This window comes from Suillus clintonianus (assembly GCF_016758775.1).
Source record: "Suillus clintonianus strain FC179 chromosome Unknown DEU56scaffold_5, whole genome shotgun sequence".
NCBI lineage: Eukaryota > Fungi > Basidiomycota > Agaricomycetes > Boletales > Suillaceae > Suillus > Suillus clintonianus.
Genome location: NW_024539229.1, coordinates 59,088 through 75,548, shown reverse-complemented (window position 1 = coordinate 75,548; position 16,461 = coordinate 59,088). Strand labels below are relative to the sequence as shown.

Sequence of the window (16,461 nt, the reverse complement as noted above, 5' to 3'; positions counted from 1 at the left end):
AAGACTTTGAACTTCGGTGCGATGAATGCTTTCCAACTCAATCCGTAGAGCATTCCACTCCCAACCGAAGGTCATAAAACCTGAGCTTCCGCGCTCATACACCCACGTGCAGCGCACAGGTCACAGCAGTGAGCCCCCTTCTTTTTTTTTCTTCTTTGCGCCTCGCGCTCCCACTGCGCTGTGACCTTGAGCACCAATGATGCTTGGTATGGCCCGTCCCCCGCCCCAAGCTGAGTGAGCATGCCTTGAGCGCCCCTGCCCGCCGTGCTTTCTGTTCTCTTCTTTTCCTCTCTCTTTGATGCACATGAACACCTTCCTGACAGTGCTCCAATTTAGTATACTTATGTTTGCACCAGCAGCCTCTGCATTAGCAATGAGCTCTTCCTCAAGTGCAAAATCCAATGGAACCATACATAGGACAAAAAGACTCTTTCTGGGCATGAGAAGGTGAATTTCTATGTTTTCTCCCTTTGCTGCTTCTCACCTATCCCAGGAGCGGAAAGACCTTGATACTCCAAGTCCTCTTTGACGATCTCCCTGTCAAACAAACTTTTTACCTCGAGCCCACCATGCGCGTCGCAAAGCATTTCATTGAGTGTGTACTCATTCCCTCACTTCTGCTTGCGCCCAGCACACTGACCACCATTTCTCAGTACCATCATCCCATTTGAGATATGGGACTGTCCAGGAAACATCACTGTCGACACACTCGGCGCATCTCTCATTGATTTTTCTACTATAGTCTTCATCATAGACATTTGAGTACGTGCGCTGCATTTAGCCGTTGATTGCTATTTTCATCTAGATGTACAGGATCTGTACCAACATCCCGTCTCAAAGCTCATAGAATTAATCGTCGCAGCATGCCAGGTCAACCCAGACATAAATTTTGAAGTATTTGTGCATAAAGCAGAAAGGCTTCAAGAGGACGACAAGATTGGTACGCCAATCCCGCATCCATTCTTTGCTCATGTGACTGAACCAGCATGCAGAAAACTTCTGCCAGATACACGAACATGTCATGGACCGCCTCGTAGACGAATCCCCTGAATTTGAGCAATTCCCTCTCAATTTCCATCTCACCTCCATATATGACCATTCTCTCTGAGAGGCGTTCTCTCGCGTGCTTCATAAATTGATCTACTCCCTATCGTATCTCGAAGAACTATTAAATGTATTTTGCTCTGTATGTGCCTTCTCTGCCCCTTGTCTCCACGGGTCATTCTAATTGCTCGCAGAATACAGCATCCGCAAAGGCTTTCCTATTCGATACATCCAGTAAAATCCACGTTGCAACAGATTCCTCACCAGTAGACCAAGCCACGCACAATCTCTGCTGCAACTACTTATCCATGCTAAATTCTTTTGGACCTCTGTACAGGTACGTACGCAAAACACAATGTCCTACCACCCTAATTCATCCCACTAGGTCCAACTCTAACGATTCACAGATGAGTCGATATTCCCCAACACCGACACCAACGCCCCCACCTTCTTCAATATCCCAGTGATCAACTCTATTTCGGCCTACTCCAGTAGACACAGGACCGATGACGAGTGCAGCAATTTGTTATTCAACACATTCTCAGCAAGATCAGACACGAGTCAAAGGTGCAGACAGGAGCTGGTCCCATGTACATGAGGGGGACGAGGTGGAAGCAAGACATGCATGATAAAGGAGAGCATGAGGGAGCAATAATGCTCCTGAGCCTTCCCATCCTCAACACACTCCCAACTTGCCCTCATGCAACATTTGGCCCAGTGCTGCGGGCGGTCTTATGGGCAGTTGCCAGTTGCCTATCAACTGCTTTACCCTCGAGCAATTAAGGAGACCTGGAATGTCCTGATGGATCGTACTGGTGGATTTCGCACGCCAGGAGATTACCCCTTGAATGTAGAGGCCAAGGTGTTACTGGTTGAGTGCACTTCTACTCGTCAAATCTCCATCACAGATCTAATTATCAATTCCACGGGGCGGTGGCTATCCTTTACTGGGTAGGCACTGGGCCAGCAGGTCTGTTGGCATTCCAGTTCGCATCATCAACAAAGACCCAAACCCTCGTGTCGGACAGCGTAGTGCTGGAATCATGGTTTGTCATGCATGCACTTGTCATATCACCGATGATCTCGCTGAATGCACGATCTAGCCATGCTCTCTGGAACTCTTCAACTTCTTGAAGTCATCGATCGGGGGAAACCTCTGCCTATGGTTCGTCACTACCAGCCAGGGACATTGAAACTTCTGAGTGAATTATTGATGGCCCTGCATGTAGATCTTACGCCTGTGATACCATTCATACGCAGAGAACGTCGTCTTCTCCAGCAGACATTGAACATTGTGTTTTTTGGTGCAACGCCACCTCAAGAAGTTCTCTTGTGCTATCGAGATGGGCACTGAATTGCATTCAGTTCGGGTAGTCCGAAGAGGGCATTACAGCTATACTAGCGAAGAACGGCACATAGTAAGAGTTAGAATCATCCAGGTCCTGTTCTCCAGAAGACCAGGGCTCAAACCCACCTTTGTCTCTTTTCTAGCTACTCTGCCATTGCTTCTCTCTTTGCTCTTCTCTCACTCTTGCGTTCTTTTGCTCCTCGCCTTTTTGTTTCTCTTTTCTCAGCAACCTCTCTGCTTCTTGCTGGCAACCCCAGTTCGCCACCACCGCCCTTCAAGGAGGTTGAGACACCTATCGGGCCATCTCTTCTTACACCAGAGCAAACCGAGCGCGAGTCGCTACGCGGGGAGTTCTTGATGCGGGAGCTGAAGCAGCTAGAGATGCTGGTCATGAAAGCGGAGAGTGGGACGGGGAGGGGGAAGTCCAAGCGCATCGAGTGTGGACAGGCTGAATGGGATTAGAAGAAGTTGGAGTCGTTCATTTTTTAAGGCGCGTCCCATGAGCCATCCTCCTATCGTAGGAAAGCACTCAACTCAAACACTGGTGCGTTCTTTTTCTACTAAGTAGTATACACGAGCTAACTATAGTACTACCTTCTTCTACAGCTGGCTATGAACGTATTGGTGTCAGTCGCTACCACTGGCAGTGGGCCTCGAGGCAACACGGAGGAGGGGTTCACTGGATCCGATGGAGACGAGTAGCGGATGGTGGGCACGAGCTGGGCGGACAGCGCTAGTTGCTTATTTTCACTGGGGTTGAGTCTCCAACATTGTTCAAGTGTATATGTTTTCACTTATAAAATATCTAAATATAGCGGCTGCGAGCTGGCTTGACCTGCCAGCCAAGGCTAAATTGGCCGAGCCGAGCCCTCGAGTATGTAAGCTGTGCATTTGTAACGGCCTGGCCAGCCACACTTCAATTTTGGCTGCAGCTGGGCTTGAAGCTGGAGCCACAGCAACACTACCTGGCAGTAGCGGTGCCAAAAATGCTATATGCCGTAGACTTATGGTTTAGACCTCTATATGTTGGTGGAGGAGATACCCAGAAATGGGGCTCTATAGGAGTAGCCAGATGCTTAGGACGGGTACAGCGTTTAGCCGCACTCAGCATAACGGGAGCCATGTGTACCACCACGACAGATACACTGGAGATCCACGCCAAGTTACTGCCATTGGAACACCAGATACAAAACTTATCCTATCAAGCTGCATTATGTCTCGCTTCGCACCCCACTTCACACCCACTACACGCTCCGGTCCAACGCGCGGCAAAACGATTCGTTATGCGACACAAATCATCCCTTCACCACCTTTTCCATGCCTCGGAACTCGACATGGAATCAGTAGAAACCATAACACACAGTAGACGCCCACCCAGTGCAATTTCCCCCTATTCCATCAACATCGCAAATTCCCGTGAACAAGCAGTCGTCAACCACGATCTTAATGAAGACAAGTACAAAGTTTATTGCGATGGTTCTGGTATAGACGACATGATAGGAGCCACAGCAGTCTTATATCGGAGAGGACGCCCACAACCATGCATCTTACACTATCATCTTGGATCTGCGGACGCTCACACTGTCTACGAGGCAGAAGCAGTAGGTTTAACACTGGCAGCAAGACTCCTAGCATTAGAAGACGACCTCACATACCCCATATCCATATACGTTGACAACCAAGCAACCATCAAATCAGGTGATATGCTCTCAACAAAATCCGGTCACTACTTAATAGATAATTTCCGCAGTTCAATCAAGCAATTGAAGAAAGATAGCAAAGACCACAACTTCAAGATCACCATTCACTGGATCTCGGGACACGACAGCGTAGCGGGAAATGAGAAAGCTGATGAGGAGGCGAAGAAAGTTGCCAAGGACAGTAATGAAAACAGCACCAGGAACCGGCTACCGAAATACCTATGCAAGGGAGTGTTGCCCAGCAGCCTATCAGCACTGAAGCGCAAAGGCAGGAATCATGCGCTCGCTGGGCTAGACAATGGATGAAGTCCCCACGCTATGCACGCACCATCAGATTGGACCCCCATCTCACAGCAGCCAGGAAATCATTCACATCTCTAGTCCAACACCTACCAAAGCGACACATCAGCCTCTTGCTATGGCTGCGTACAAGACATATATCCCTCAACCAGCACCTATATAGGATCGGAAAGAGCATCACACCCAGTTGCCCTCACTGTGTAAACACCCTGGAAATGGTCCAACACTACCTTCTCATCTGCCCACAATACGTGTGAGAACGTCACACGCTCACTTCCATACTCAAATGACAAGCATCTTCCATTTCATATCTCCTCACCAACGCCAAAGCCATCGCTCCACTTATCCACTTCGTAAACAGCACGGGCTGACTGAAATCAACATTCAGTGAAGTTCCTCCTCCTGCTCGCAAAGATAAGTGAATAACAAGATAATAGTTTGCAGAATAACACCCTTATCTCATCGCCCCACACACCATCATCAACATTGTCATCATCACTTATTATACCCGCGCAGTGCGCAACATCTCAATTCAACCCGTCAACGAAGGGAAAACAGCTGGACCAAATGGATATAAGTCGGAAGGAAGTCTGAAGTTGAGAAACTAGAGGGTGCACTTGGCCCTTATGAGAGAACAAGACTGTTTACAATGTCAAAACGCAAAACACATACACACCCTAAAAACTTCGCCATAGGACCCTCGCAATAGCCACTCCTCAAATCTAATTCTTCTCCCCGCCACCCATCATTTCCCTCGTACACGAGCGCTTAGGCGTTCCGAGTACATGTATCATCCCCAACACACGACAAGCCATAAACCACAACCATACAGTATCATCACAGCCCCGTGGAGTAATGGACTTAGGCATCTAAAACGGCCAGCAGGAATGGCGGACCTGTGGGGTCATACCCCATCTGGGGCATTTGCAACAAGTCAGAGACACGGTGGAGGACACAGGTGTTCTCCTCTCCTAGTTAGAAATGTCCTACATAGGGTATTACACCCCAAACAGACAATAATATGATTAAAAAAAAAAAAAAGCACTTGAGGTTTGGATGGACAAATCTTTGGTGGGGAGATCGCAAATAGAAAGCCAGTGCAACCTTATGAAGTGAACACTCTGTTCGCAGGACAAGATAGCAGAGCAATGGCAAGATGGGGCTGGGTGATGGGTCAGTGTGACATAAATCAAGGGTGTGTTAAAAACAAAGCCAGGGTTGTTGAGGTTGCTGAGCTGTTGTTGAGGACGACTGACTAGTCTGACTGCTAGCCAATCTGTGAACTACTAGATCTGTGGCCTTTGTGCCCGCGCTTCTCATTTCAGCTTTACGTTAACATCAGGAAAACCTTCCGCTACAATTTAGGCTAAGTATGTCAAATTTTCTCTAATTCGTGACAATTTCCATAATATAGACAACTTAGTGGATTAGAGTGACTTTTTTACTGCCCCACAAGGAATTGCTCATGCATGCTAAGTTAGTGATAATTTGTTAATACTGCCCCACAAGGAATTGCTCGTGCAAGCTAAATTAGTGATAATTTTGTTAAGCTTCAGGCAAACTTACAATCAATAATATGTGCTTAGTTTTTCACTGGATCATCCGGTTTACAAAAACAAATTAGAGTTTGATTAAACGAGGGTATACGTATTTATAGAAACCAATAAACGAGAAATGAGGGTATTTATAGCGATAGTGATAGATGGGTATTGCGGCGCGAGACGACAGACATCTAGAACTACTCGTCATCATCCATGCCGTCAAGATCGAGGAATGCCATCGCATCATTGTGTGAGGATAAGGTGGCAGCGCCATTGGTGCAGAGTTTCCTTTCGATGAATTAAGAATTAGCCATGGCACACTTGGACCTCGAAGAACTTACTGGACTGCCTCAAAAATATCAGCCATCAACCTGTGAAACTTGCCTGGCGCAGTCTCCTTCATTCCATTGAGAAATTTCATGTGGAAAAAATAGACCTCGCTGAACTGGTTGCCGGTGAAATTGAACTTTGAGGGAGACTTGCTGGCCTTCCACAAGAGCGCGGCATACACCTATGCACTCATTAATACACGGACTGTGAGTAGATTGAGATAGTGATGTTCCGGCCCGGCTTGGCCCAAAAGCCACAGCTTTGGCCTGGCTTCAGACGGCTCTGGCCTGCAAAAAATCAAAGCCGGGCCAAAGCCGCAAATGACGGCTGGCTTTGGCCTGGCTCTGGCCTGAGCCGCAGCTCGAATAGGGAATTTATGATTCTGACAAGACTCACCTGCCAGTGCGCGCCTCAGAACGCAAATCGCGACGATTCACTGACACTTCGGGTGCAAAATGCTGATGGACGAGGTTTTCAGTCATCTGGATCAGATGAGCTCACATTTGCCATCAGCATGAGCGAAGGAGTGACACCACGGATGGGTGGGAAGGACAGTTCTACGGGATGTGAGTAGATACACATGAATGAGAAGTAGGTTACTCACCAAATGGCTCATCTCCATAATTGAGCAGGTCATCCCACAATGTTTGAAGTTTTCTGATGACTTCGCCATTGCCAAGCATTCGGTCGACCTCGTAGGACGCTCTAATCTACACTGATAATGAAGGTGATGCCTGTGTTCTATAAACTGAGGGTGAGTTCTTGAATCGCATCCGAAAGTTTTGAGGGACTTTACAGGGTCATGGAATCTCCCCACAATACAAATTCATCGGATGAGAAGACAGATGATTTCCGGTGTGTCCTCGAGTCGACATTGATGGATATGTAAATCCCTGCGAAAGTGCGCTCAGAAGGGACTTGAACATTTTTTGCGCTTCTGACTGTAGATAGAGTGTGAGGATCTCAAAGAGATACGAAAGTGATACGGAGTGACCTACCTTCCAGTCTGATATATTGGCCTTCCCAGCTTCCGGGCATGATGGTGCAATTGAGGGTTTAGGTGATGACTGCACGTGTATTTCCATGTTGTTGAGGACTGTTCGGCACGATAGACGTTGGTATGATTAGACTAAGCGCTGAGACCAAAGCGGGAGAACCTGTGGGTGGGTAATGCCAAGGTAGGTCAAACACATCAGCGAAAGTGGCACGCCAACGTTATGCGAGACTAAGCGTCCTGTGATGTTTGCTTCTCCTGGACTGAGTGGTACGACTCATTTAGCACACCATGGCAAAACGTAGAATCACATTTATTTCCCAATGTAATGCAAAACAGTGAAAATAATGCGCACAGAGAAAACTGAACGATTATGTATGAGCTGATAGTGCCATGGGGGAAAGCTAAAGGATGATGGAGCACATGATGGAAACACCAGAAACGGGTTGCGAGAGTATGAGTTGGATTCGCTGAATGCAGCAGACGATACAGAGCGTGAATGCGACCTGGAAGACAATCAGCTGTGGTAGATCAGTCTTTACAATTACAGTGAAGTGAATGCGCAACAAGAGAAAGAAAAATAAGCACAGCCACCCATTCATGGTATTAGGCTGAGTGTGTGGACGATCAGCTGGCGACCGCAGAGCAACAAACAATACCTGCATGAAGATCATCAAACACCAGAAATTGACACAGTGGAGAAAGACATACCAATTAATGTTCATTGTCATTGTCGATGGTCGAGGTGGCTAAAAGCCGCGGCTCAGGCCGTTGGCTTCAGCTTTTCAGAATTCCAGGCCGGGCCAAAGCCCTGGTCAGGCCGTCAGTTTGGCCCGGCTTGGCCCAGCCTAATTTGGTCTGGCTTGGCTCGGCCCACGGCTTGAAGCCGGGCCATGCACATCACTAGATTGAGAACCGAAAATATACTGAAGTACTGGTCAACGCGACCATTGGAATCGTCACCTCAGGCCGCTGGGCCTTGTTGCCTGCAATCTCCTTGAAACGGTCTGTGAATTTCGCGCCAACCAACTTCGGCCCATTGAAGTAGCGCCCCTTCATTAAGTAAGGCAATATATCTGCAGAGTACGGTTTTGCTCCCTGCGGAATAGGGACATTTTTCTCCTGGAGAAGGAAACCACGTGTGACACTGAATAAGTAACATAAAACATGAAATATGAAATATAGAAACCTACATCAAAATGCTGCGCAAAATGATATACATGGCTCGCCAGCAAAGCCTTGGAAGTATCAATACAGTCGGGACCAAGATGGTAATAGGCTGTCACATGTGCATAAGCGTCATCCTTCAATTCGGTATGAAAAAGCGGCACTTGAGCCTCAACCTGCATGTGATCATTGTTATAATAGTACTCTTTTAAAAATAATGACGTACCAGAGTTGAAAGCACAGATGCGTACGAGTCATCAGTCTTGAGGCGATGGTGAATGGGTAGAACACCACATGTGCGAGCTGCTGTGGAGAGCGTGTCTCGTGTGAATCGATTTTTTTCGGTTAGCTCTGGATAACCATTGACAAAGGTCATATGAACCTTTGCCTCGAGTATCACTCATTGGACGACACGATGGGTGTCGCTAGTTTGGTCCATCAGCTTTAACTTTCCTGCATTTGCACTCCGTACAAGTTGGGGCTCTTCACGATGGCCGCTATCGTCGTCGTCATCTACTATGATAAAGTCGTCCTTTGGAGACTTGTGTTCACTGTGGTCGTCTGGCATGGCCTCGAGTCCCTCCGAGTTCTCTGATGTGATGACTCCATCATTGGAATCATCCACCCAGGTTGGAGTCTGCATTGTGTGACTTCAATCACAGCAAGAAGCATGAGAAAAGCGAACTCACCTCATTCGCTCATTTATGATCACGCGTGGAATGAGTCTTTGCCTGTTGAGCGCATCAGTCAATGATTATCATTTTCAGCATGGATGGCATCAAACATCAAATTACCTTGATATGGCCATGTGCATTAAACTGAGTTTTTGCCTGTTGAGGGGCATCAGTAAAGCATTGTTTATGATTTTCAGCATAGATGACAATTGAGGGAACAACTGACCCTGGTTTGATCATGCGTGGACTGGGATTTTGCCTGCTGAAGGAATCAGTCAAGCATTTTCAGCACGGATGGCATTGAGGAATAAACTTACCCTGGAAGCCACAGGAGCCCGTGGTTGGGCCGACGAGAAGGGGAATGGTTCAGCAGTTTGCCTCACCTATGAGGCGCAAGTTGTTCAGCATAGATGGCGCTGTACTTCCAGGATGAAGACTCAACTGACCTTGGTAGCCACAGGAGCGCTCGTCAATTTTGATGTAGCTGCTTGACTCGGAGGCCAGGTTGGTTTTGTCAGTGGGAAATCGAGCTTTTCGGCCTCTGAGACAAAATTTGGTACCTGAGGGGTATCAATTAAAGTTGTGGTTAGCGGTAATGTAAACAGTAACTGTACTTACTTCTGCTGACAGGAACTTCACGATGGATTTGGCCTCATCTGAGTCATCAGCTTCTTCCTCGTCGCAGCCAGGTTGAAAGTCAGATATCTCCTCAGGTTCATCACCTAAAAATGCATTGTCGATGCTACAAGGCACATCTTTGGAGGCGTGACGTGAAGTTGGCTTCCATTTGGTTTCTTTTCATGCTGAAGATACAGATGACCGCTGAATCAATTTGACAGTATAAAACGCTGACCTTTCTTTGGTGGCGGCCTGTGCTTGGTAATGCTCGTGCTGCCTTCATCAATGTTGAACTCTGTGGGTGGTCACTTCACTGCATACTAAGTTAGTGTGCAGTAACAGTCACACTTACCTCGACACTTTCTAGTAGAAGCCTGTGGGATTGCTGGACGAGTGATACCCCCAGTGGTGGTGTCCGTGCAAGGTTTCTTTTGTGCAGGTGGATTGCGGTGTTTCTTGGGCTCTTCGGGCACGCTGGGGTGCTGTCGCTTTTGGCTTATGCCAATCCTCCAGACTAGCACAACAGACAATAAGCCCTGGTTCATTCTGAGTCCAATAATGTAGAGAGAACTTACCTGCGTTGTCCATCGCCTTTTGCTTCGCGGCTAGAATGCCTGTCATAGTAATATTGATTTCCTAGATTCGTGAATGGTGGTGCGAGTGTAGTGAGAACTTACCCCGACCAGATGTGCTTTCGCTCGTCATGCTAAAACAAAACCAATGAGTGTATAGATTTAAAAGAATGTGTGGGGGATACATAGCTATCTGTGGGCCGAGCTGATTTATAGTAGTAGCTAGTGCCGAACCCTACTTTTGAGTGTCTCTTTTAGACTGGGTCAGGTACGTACATTCTTCGGGTCAAATATGGGAGCCAGATCCTGTATATTAATTCCGTGAGGCTCATGACATAAAATATAGTCTGCGCATGAGGACTGCACGAAGGATGCGCACATACTGTCAGATGAAATTCCTTTGAAGGTCCAGTACAGTGTGATAATCCTAGAAGCTACTACAATGTCAACAATACGTCAAGCGGTGCCAATACGTTTGTGGACCATCGCTGATAGCTCCCAATCCTAAAAGTGTAAGATTTGTAATTGTCAAATGTAACCTTCTGCACACCATGAAGACCTTGAATGTACTGAAGAATTGCAAGGAACATGTTGCTGGTGTCGAGCTGTGAGTGTGCGATAGTAACGGGCGGATGTAACATTTGCTCAAACAATATCAGCTTCGTGACGGCCCCAATAGCAGCAAATATCGAGTTGAAATCTTTCAGCGGGTCGGTGATGCAATCCAAAATGCCGGTGTTGCTGCACCACACAAAACAGATGACCATGCGTAATATGAACGAATTGTTGAGCACGCCGTCCAAGATCGTTACATCCCCGGCCTGAACTAACATTAAATTACAAAATGAGGAAGGAAGGATTACAACGTACACTATTCACAGTGAATTGATGCATGAATGCAAGAGGGTGACGTTGATCGTTGATCACCGCATCTATGACACGCCTCCGTAATTCGTCAGGGACGACATTAGAACCTTGAGGGGGGTATATGTCGAAGCTGAACGGGGCACAGACCCACACAAGCTTCACCAGATTGGTGAACATGGTGGTCCATGCCCCCATCAGCTGTTGACGCTGATTCGCCATTGTCGGATTGGAAACATGGACTAAAAAAATAAAAGTGTGAGTTCCAAACTCGGAATTAGATATTGGAAAACTTACCATGCATGCCAATGATGCCAGGAATCGCATCTGCGATTGCAAGATTGACGACTGCTCGCTTCTGAGCATCGCTGCCTGCCATCGCATGCAATGTCAACCAATATTGGACGAGCTTGGTTTTTGCGCGAACTGTGATCTGCTTCTGCACGTCAGATGACACCCGGATGGTGACAGGTGCGACGGGCTGCTGAGGGGCAGGCTCTATGGAGATCATGATGGGGGCAATGGAGACAACGGGGGAGAAGGGGTCAATGGGGGCAACGGAGACGGCGGGGGTAACAGAGATGGCGGGGGCAACAGAGTCGGCAGAAGTGGTGTGGGTGACCTGTTCAGCGTGGGCGGATGTTGCAGGGGCAGTGGGTGGATTTGCACGGAGCTGCAGCATTTGCGGGTCGATTGTAGCGATTGAGCTCTGCTGTGCCGTGAATTGTGTTCCGGTGTAGGATATGGCGCTGAGATGTGTCGTGAGCGCTGCGTTCTCTCGACGGTCCCCTGCAGTGCACAGGGAGGTGGTAATGGATAGAGCGCGTCAATCTCTTCTGAACGCGGGATCAGAGCAGGGACACTAGCACCAGCGTGACTAGTTGATGGTCCACTGGTGCTGGCATAAGCTGTGAAATCAAAGAAAGCTTCAAATGCGAGATCAGTGAATTGAAAACCAGCAGCAAGATGATACTCACCGCCAAATGCATTCCTATCCAGATTAAAGCCATCCTCATCTGCTGAGACTTCACCAAAATTCGCAGGGATTCTGCCCGACAATGGATCGGGATGCGACTGACTAGCTTGGCCAAGGCCAAACGAGTCATCTTGTGAGTATGCGGCTTCATCCTAAGGTCGATTGGGAACGTTCGATAGGCCTTGATCTGGGATATCGTCGAAATTGAATGAAACTGGACCAGAATGCGGCTCCATGTCGAGGAGGGACAACGCACCGCGCTAGGGATGGTGGGAGTCACTGAGGGAAGGGGAGGGAGGAACCTGAAGACTTCTCTCTCGTGCATACCGGTGCCTACAAACGCGTGTTGATTGACAAATAACGATTGAATTGAGTCCACTGAATCGTAGCTAAATGAATTGACCGATCAATGGGTAACACCTCAATTTGAAGATTTGTCACGCACAGATTTGGGGGTCACATTGAGTATCATATCGAAAAGTACATCGCAAAATGTTATCTAATACAAACATGCAAAGTTATAAGACGTTCTGGGTTGAATAGGAGAAAAAATTTGTATCAGATCACCGAAGTGACAATACCTTCATACAGGGCAATCACAAATATCTGATGACTGCGGTGATCCTAATGGACACAACAATTCGAGAAGCTGGGACCAGAGAAGTCTGGAAGTGGGGGAAGAAGCGATGGTGTGGTAATAGTCACTAATATAGCTGACACAAGGATTCCAAGAATAGCGAACAAGACATGTCCAAAAGCAGGCACGAAAAGTAGGGGATGAGAAACTACGCTGGTGAATGAAAAATGTCCAAAAGTGGACACAAAAAGTGGGATGAGAAACCATGTCAGTGTGGAAGTCATACACAAAACGAGGGTTTCACATATGTTGATAATACTTAGTCATCTAAGCCTTCTGAGCCTGACTCATTGAAGGCAAAGTCCGACGTACCCAGGTTCCCACCCCTCATTTCATCTGATTCATCAGATGTGACATCTGAGTCCTCGAGGGAGAAGGGTTCAGTAGTCTGAACCCCACTGAGAAAGCGGCGACACAAGGGGAAGCATCCGGTAGATTGTGAGAGAGATTGTGCAATACGTCTATCCAAAATCTTTGCGACTTGGTCAGTCTGGGCGCTGATGGTGCGGAGGATCTTGCATTCATCTTCATAGACGGCTTGAAGGTAATCTTTGTCATCATCGGTGTGGGAGAAATCGTAGAAGTCCGCTATAGTGATAGCGTACCGATCCTGCTGGGTGCGAGAATAGTAGTCGACCCAAGGGGATAGCTCTGAGAGCAGTTCCTCAAGTATGAGCGAGGGGAACAGTGAATAGGGAAGTGATGTGCTGGAGACGGAACAGCTGCTTGCGGGAGAATGCGTAGAGGTGCGAGGATGCGCAGGGATACGGAGTATGCGGATGCGAAGTCTAGGGAATACCAGGTATGCGAGACAGGGAAGGTACCAGGTATCAGGACGGGAAAACAGGTAAAACGGGTAAGGTACCAGGTATATGCAGGACGCGACGGGACTGTCTCGCGAGTGAACTCAACTAGGTCTAGCAATAGCCAACTGTCGATGGTGATGCGAGCGTTCGCGCGAGAAGAGAGGGCAAACAGATGATTGCTCAAGCAAGAAAAGACAAGGTAAGACTAAGCTAGTGACTCCGCAACACACAACCAGAGAGGGAATGTAGGAAAGTGATGGATACCAGTCCGCACGTAGTATATAACAGAGTCCGTAAGAAACCGGAACTGTATAAGCGAATGCATATGTACGCGAAGTCGGAGGGGGATAATATGTAAGTAGCACTATGCGACCTCGTGCATGGGAACTGATATGTAACTGGCCCTGCGAACGGTTAGGAATGACTAACTAAGGATGAGAACGCACCAGTGAGGACGGACGGATACAGACAGGACATGGACAGATAGTGCGTTGCGATGCGATGAGTGCGCGGATTCCGCAACCTCGTGTGATGGTCCGCAACGGCCTGTGGAAGGTAGGCATGACTTCGTCCAGTAAGGGGAAATGGTGCTGTACGGGGCTGCAGCCTGGGCGTCTCCTACACCTGCGGGGGACTCAAACACTGACCATCCCTGGTCAGCAGCACGCGTGGAATGTGGACTTAGCAAGGGACGTCCAAGGATAAGTCATGTGACCGGGCATATCGGAACAGTAATGAAAAGGATGCGGATGCCGGTGATCGGAGTTGCGGACTTTGATGCTTCTGTGGACCCGGAACAAGGGTTGCGTGTTAACACGTTGCGTGCGCAATTTTCCTTCCATATAATCGTCTTTCTTTCCTCCTTCTTTCTCATTCTCTTCCTCAACTACTATGCCTCCCTTCGTCTTCATCAACAAGTCACCTGTAGAGGACGAGTCTGTGCGCCTTCGCAAGGAGTTTGCGACCCTTGTCGACAAGCTGGGCGCAACGATGATGGCCGTTCCGGACGACAGGCCAGAGTTGATGCAGGAGAAGCGGGACTGGAATGCGGAATGGGACGCATTATCCGTGAGTGTCTCCTGTTCTTTTCCTCATGTTGTGCTGACCGGTATGTAGGCTGCGTTCGACACCTCTTTTGCTGCTGCGCAGAAGCGAGGGTTGCAGCTGTCTTTGTCCGCAGCTGATACTGCCTTAGTTAAGAGCGGCAATATGACCTACGCAACGCATGAGTGTCAATTCGTCGAGAAGATGCAGGACGATACGGAGAAAATGGACGTGATTCTGGGCGGCGCTAGTGGTGGGGAGGAGGATGCGGATGGGGAGCCTGAGGTTGCGAGTACCAGGGCGGTGACTTCCTCCAAACGTCCGCGTAAGGCAGCGGGTAAGGCGAAGAAATCTGCTGGGGCTGATGAGTCACGCGAGTTGGTGCGTTGATGTCCTGTTTGTTGCGTGTCAGGAATCGTTTGGCTAAGGATGCGGTTGCGCAGAAATCTGGTGGTCGTGCGATCGTCCCAGGCCCTAAGGTTGATCATGTTCTTCCTTGTGGCAATTGCAAGAGGCGTGACCAGCCTTGCAGTGGTTCGCGGGGTCAGCAATGCGATCCCTGCAAGGTTGCGAGGACCAAATGCGAGTACTCATCCTTCGGGAAGGCATCCACCAAGAAGGCCCCTTCGATTGCATCCGCAACTCCAGTTGCTGGTGGATCTCGCCTATCTGCGCCTGGTTCCATTCGTCGCACCGTCTCCTCTCCAGAACATCAAGCGTGGGATCCAATTGAGGTATCTGATGGTGAGCTGGTTGGTTCTGCTAAGCGTCGTCCAGTTGCGACTGGGAAGGGGAAGAAGATAGCTGTTGAGGATGACGCTGGTGATGCAGAGGATCTGGAGGAGTTGCATGAGATGCGCCAGGTGCGCGCAAAGCTCATGCAAGCATATAGCATGATCTTTGAGGCCTCCCTTGCGCTTGACAAGCAGGAGCAGAACATCCTCAAGAGGCGTGCTGCCCGCAAGTAATTACCATCCTATCCATCTCTTTCTTCCTGTATTCCGTTCCTTCTACTAGAGGTGGTCCTGGTGCCCGGTCCAATCCATATCCATGTCCAATCCGTGTCCCCACTGAGTGCCTAAACAGAGAATTGATGCGAGTAAGTGGATGCGGTACTATCTATTAGAAGAAAATAGAAATTGAGGACGTGTCTTGTGCATGCGGAGTACCGTCCGTCTTATCTTCATCGTGCAACTGCCTTCCTCTGTATCAATCCTGTGCCCTGGGTGTGGTGAGTATATGATGCGAACTTTATACGAGTCAAATGTGCGTGATGCGATAGCCGCGTGCGAATGAGAAGAGTATCAGTTGGTTGTGCATCGGGTCTAGTCCTTTCTGTCCTTGTATGTATATACGTCTGCGTGTATGGAGTACGGTGTTTTCTGAATTAGTTGCGGTGTGGTTTATAGGGTAAGAAAAAGAGCGCCGGACGAAACCCGGGGTAGAAATGCATACTGTATTACTTGATATATTCTGAGATGAAGCGAGCGTGTGTGTTGAGTGATGAAATTTGAAGGTTGCGGGGGTGGAAACGAGTGTGCGTAACGAGTGTCGAGTGAAAGGAATGTCTGCAAGGTCATCCAGATTGGCGTCGCGGATGGTCTGAGCAGGCCTCATCTTGTTTGCATCCGGGGCAGAACTTGACCCAAGATTCCGTAGCGATGCGGATTTCCTTGCGACTATTAGGATCCGTAAGCGTGATGTCTTGTTCTCTGTTGGGAAGGTCTTCAGTACGGCAGCTCGTAAGTGTGAAGAATGGTCGACCGAGGAGTATGTCGAAGTGTGCGGATTCGATTACCTGTACTTGGAACCACATTTCTCCTGTACCGAAATCTAGCGCAAGGTT

General features: G+C 48.4%; 5 protein-coding genes across 5 annotated transcripts; 4 read left to right on the top strand and 1 right to left on the bottom strand.

The window, feature by feature from the left end:
* Positions 1-373: 373 nt before the first annotated feature.
* On the top strand, positions 374-1,108 carry DEU56DRAFT_907304 (Gtr1/RagA G protein; the record flags this gene model as incomplete). The annotated part of the gene is made up of 5 exons (XM_041356888.1): positions 374-447; positions 494-595; positions 654-741; positions 814-940; positions 993-1,108. 5 exons carry the CDS (start codon positions 374-376, stop codon positions 1,106-1,108), a joined length of 507 nt encoding a protein of 168 aa, XP_041213920.1.
* Positions 1,109-2,149: 1,041 nt separating this feature from the next.
* On the top strand, positions 2,150-2,854 carry DEU56DRAFT_951211 (uncharacterized protein; the record flags this gene model as incomplete). The annotated part of the gene is made up of 3 exons (XM_041359146.1): positions 2,150-2,368; positions 2,419-2,462; positions 2,536-2,854. The coding sequence occupies 3 exons, from the start codon at positions 2,150-2,152 to the stop codon at positions 2,852-2,854; spliced, it is 582 nt and encodes a 193-aa protein (XP_041213919.1).
* Positions 2,855-3,513: 659 nt separating this feature from the next.
* DEU56DRAFT_726253 (uncharacterized protein) lies at positions 3,514-4,649 on the top strand (the record flags this gene model as incomplete). The annotated part of the gene is made up of 2 exons (XM_041347918.1): positions 3,514-4,221; positions 4,293-4,649. The coding sequence occupies 2 exons, from the start codon at positions 3,514-3,516 to the stop codon at positions 4,647-4,649; spliced, it is 1,065 nt and encodes a 354-aa protein (XP_041213918.1).
* A 1,481-nt stretch (positions 4,650-6,130) lies between these two features.
* Positions 6,131-14,293, bottom strand: DEU56DRAFT_907301 (uncharacterized protein; the record flags this gene model as incomplete). Its single annotated transcript, XM_041356887.1, has 25 exons — positions 6,131-6,221; positions 6,275-6,444; positions 6,765-6,820; positions 6,868-6,973; positions 8,221-8,379; positions 8,451-8,600; positions 8,651-8,775; positions 8,839-9,061; positions 9,219-9,254; positions 9,325-9,360; positions 9,416-9,481; positions 9,545-9,658; positions 9,717-9,892; positions 9,952-10,011; positions 10,069-10,230; positions 10,292-10,352; positions 10,828-11,109; positions 11,159-11,394; positions 11,450-11,941; positions 11,995-12,060; positions 12,130-12,280; positions 12,385-12,461; positions 13,078-13,655; positions 14,018-14,213; positions 14,287-14,293. 25 exons carry the CDS (start codon positions 14,291-14,293, stop codon positions 6,131-6,133), a joined length of 3,876 nt encoding a protein of 1,291 aa, XP_041213917.1.
* Positions 14,294-14,462: 169 nt separating this feature from the next.
* On the top strand, positions 14,463-15,583 carry DEU56DRAFT_907300 (uncharacterized protein; the record flags this gene model as incomplete). The annotated part of the gene is made up of 3 exons (XM_041356886.1): positions 14,463-14,639; positions 14,688-14,996; positions 15,059-15,583. 3 exons carry the CDS (start codon positions 14,463-14,465, stop codon positions 15,581-15,583), a joined length of 1,011 nt encoding a protein of 336 aa, XP_041213916.1.
* Between the last annotated feature and the right edge of the window lie 878 nt (positions 15,584-16,461).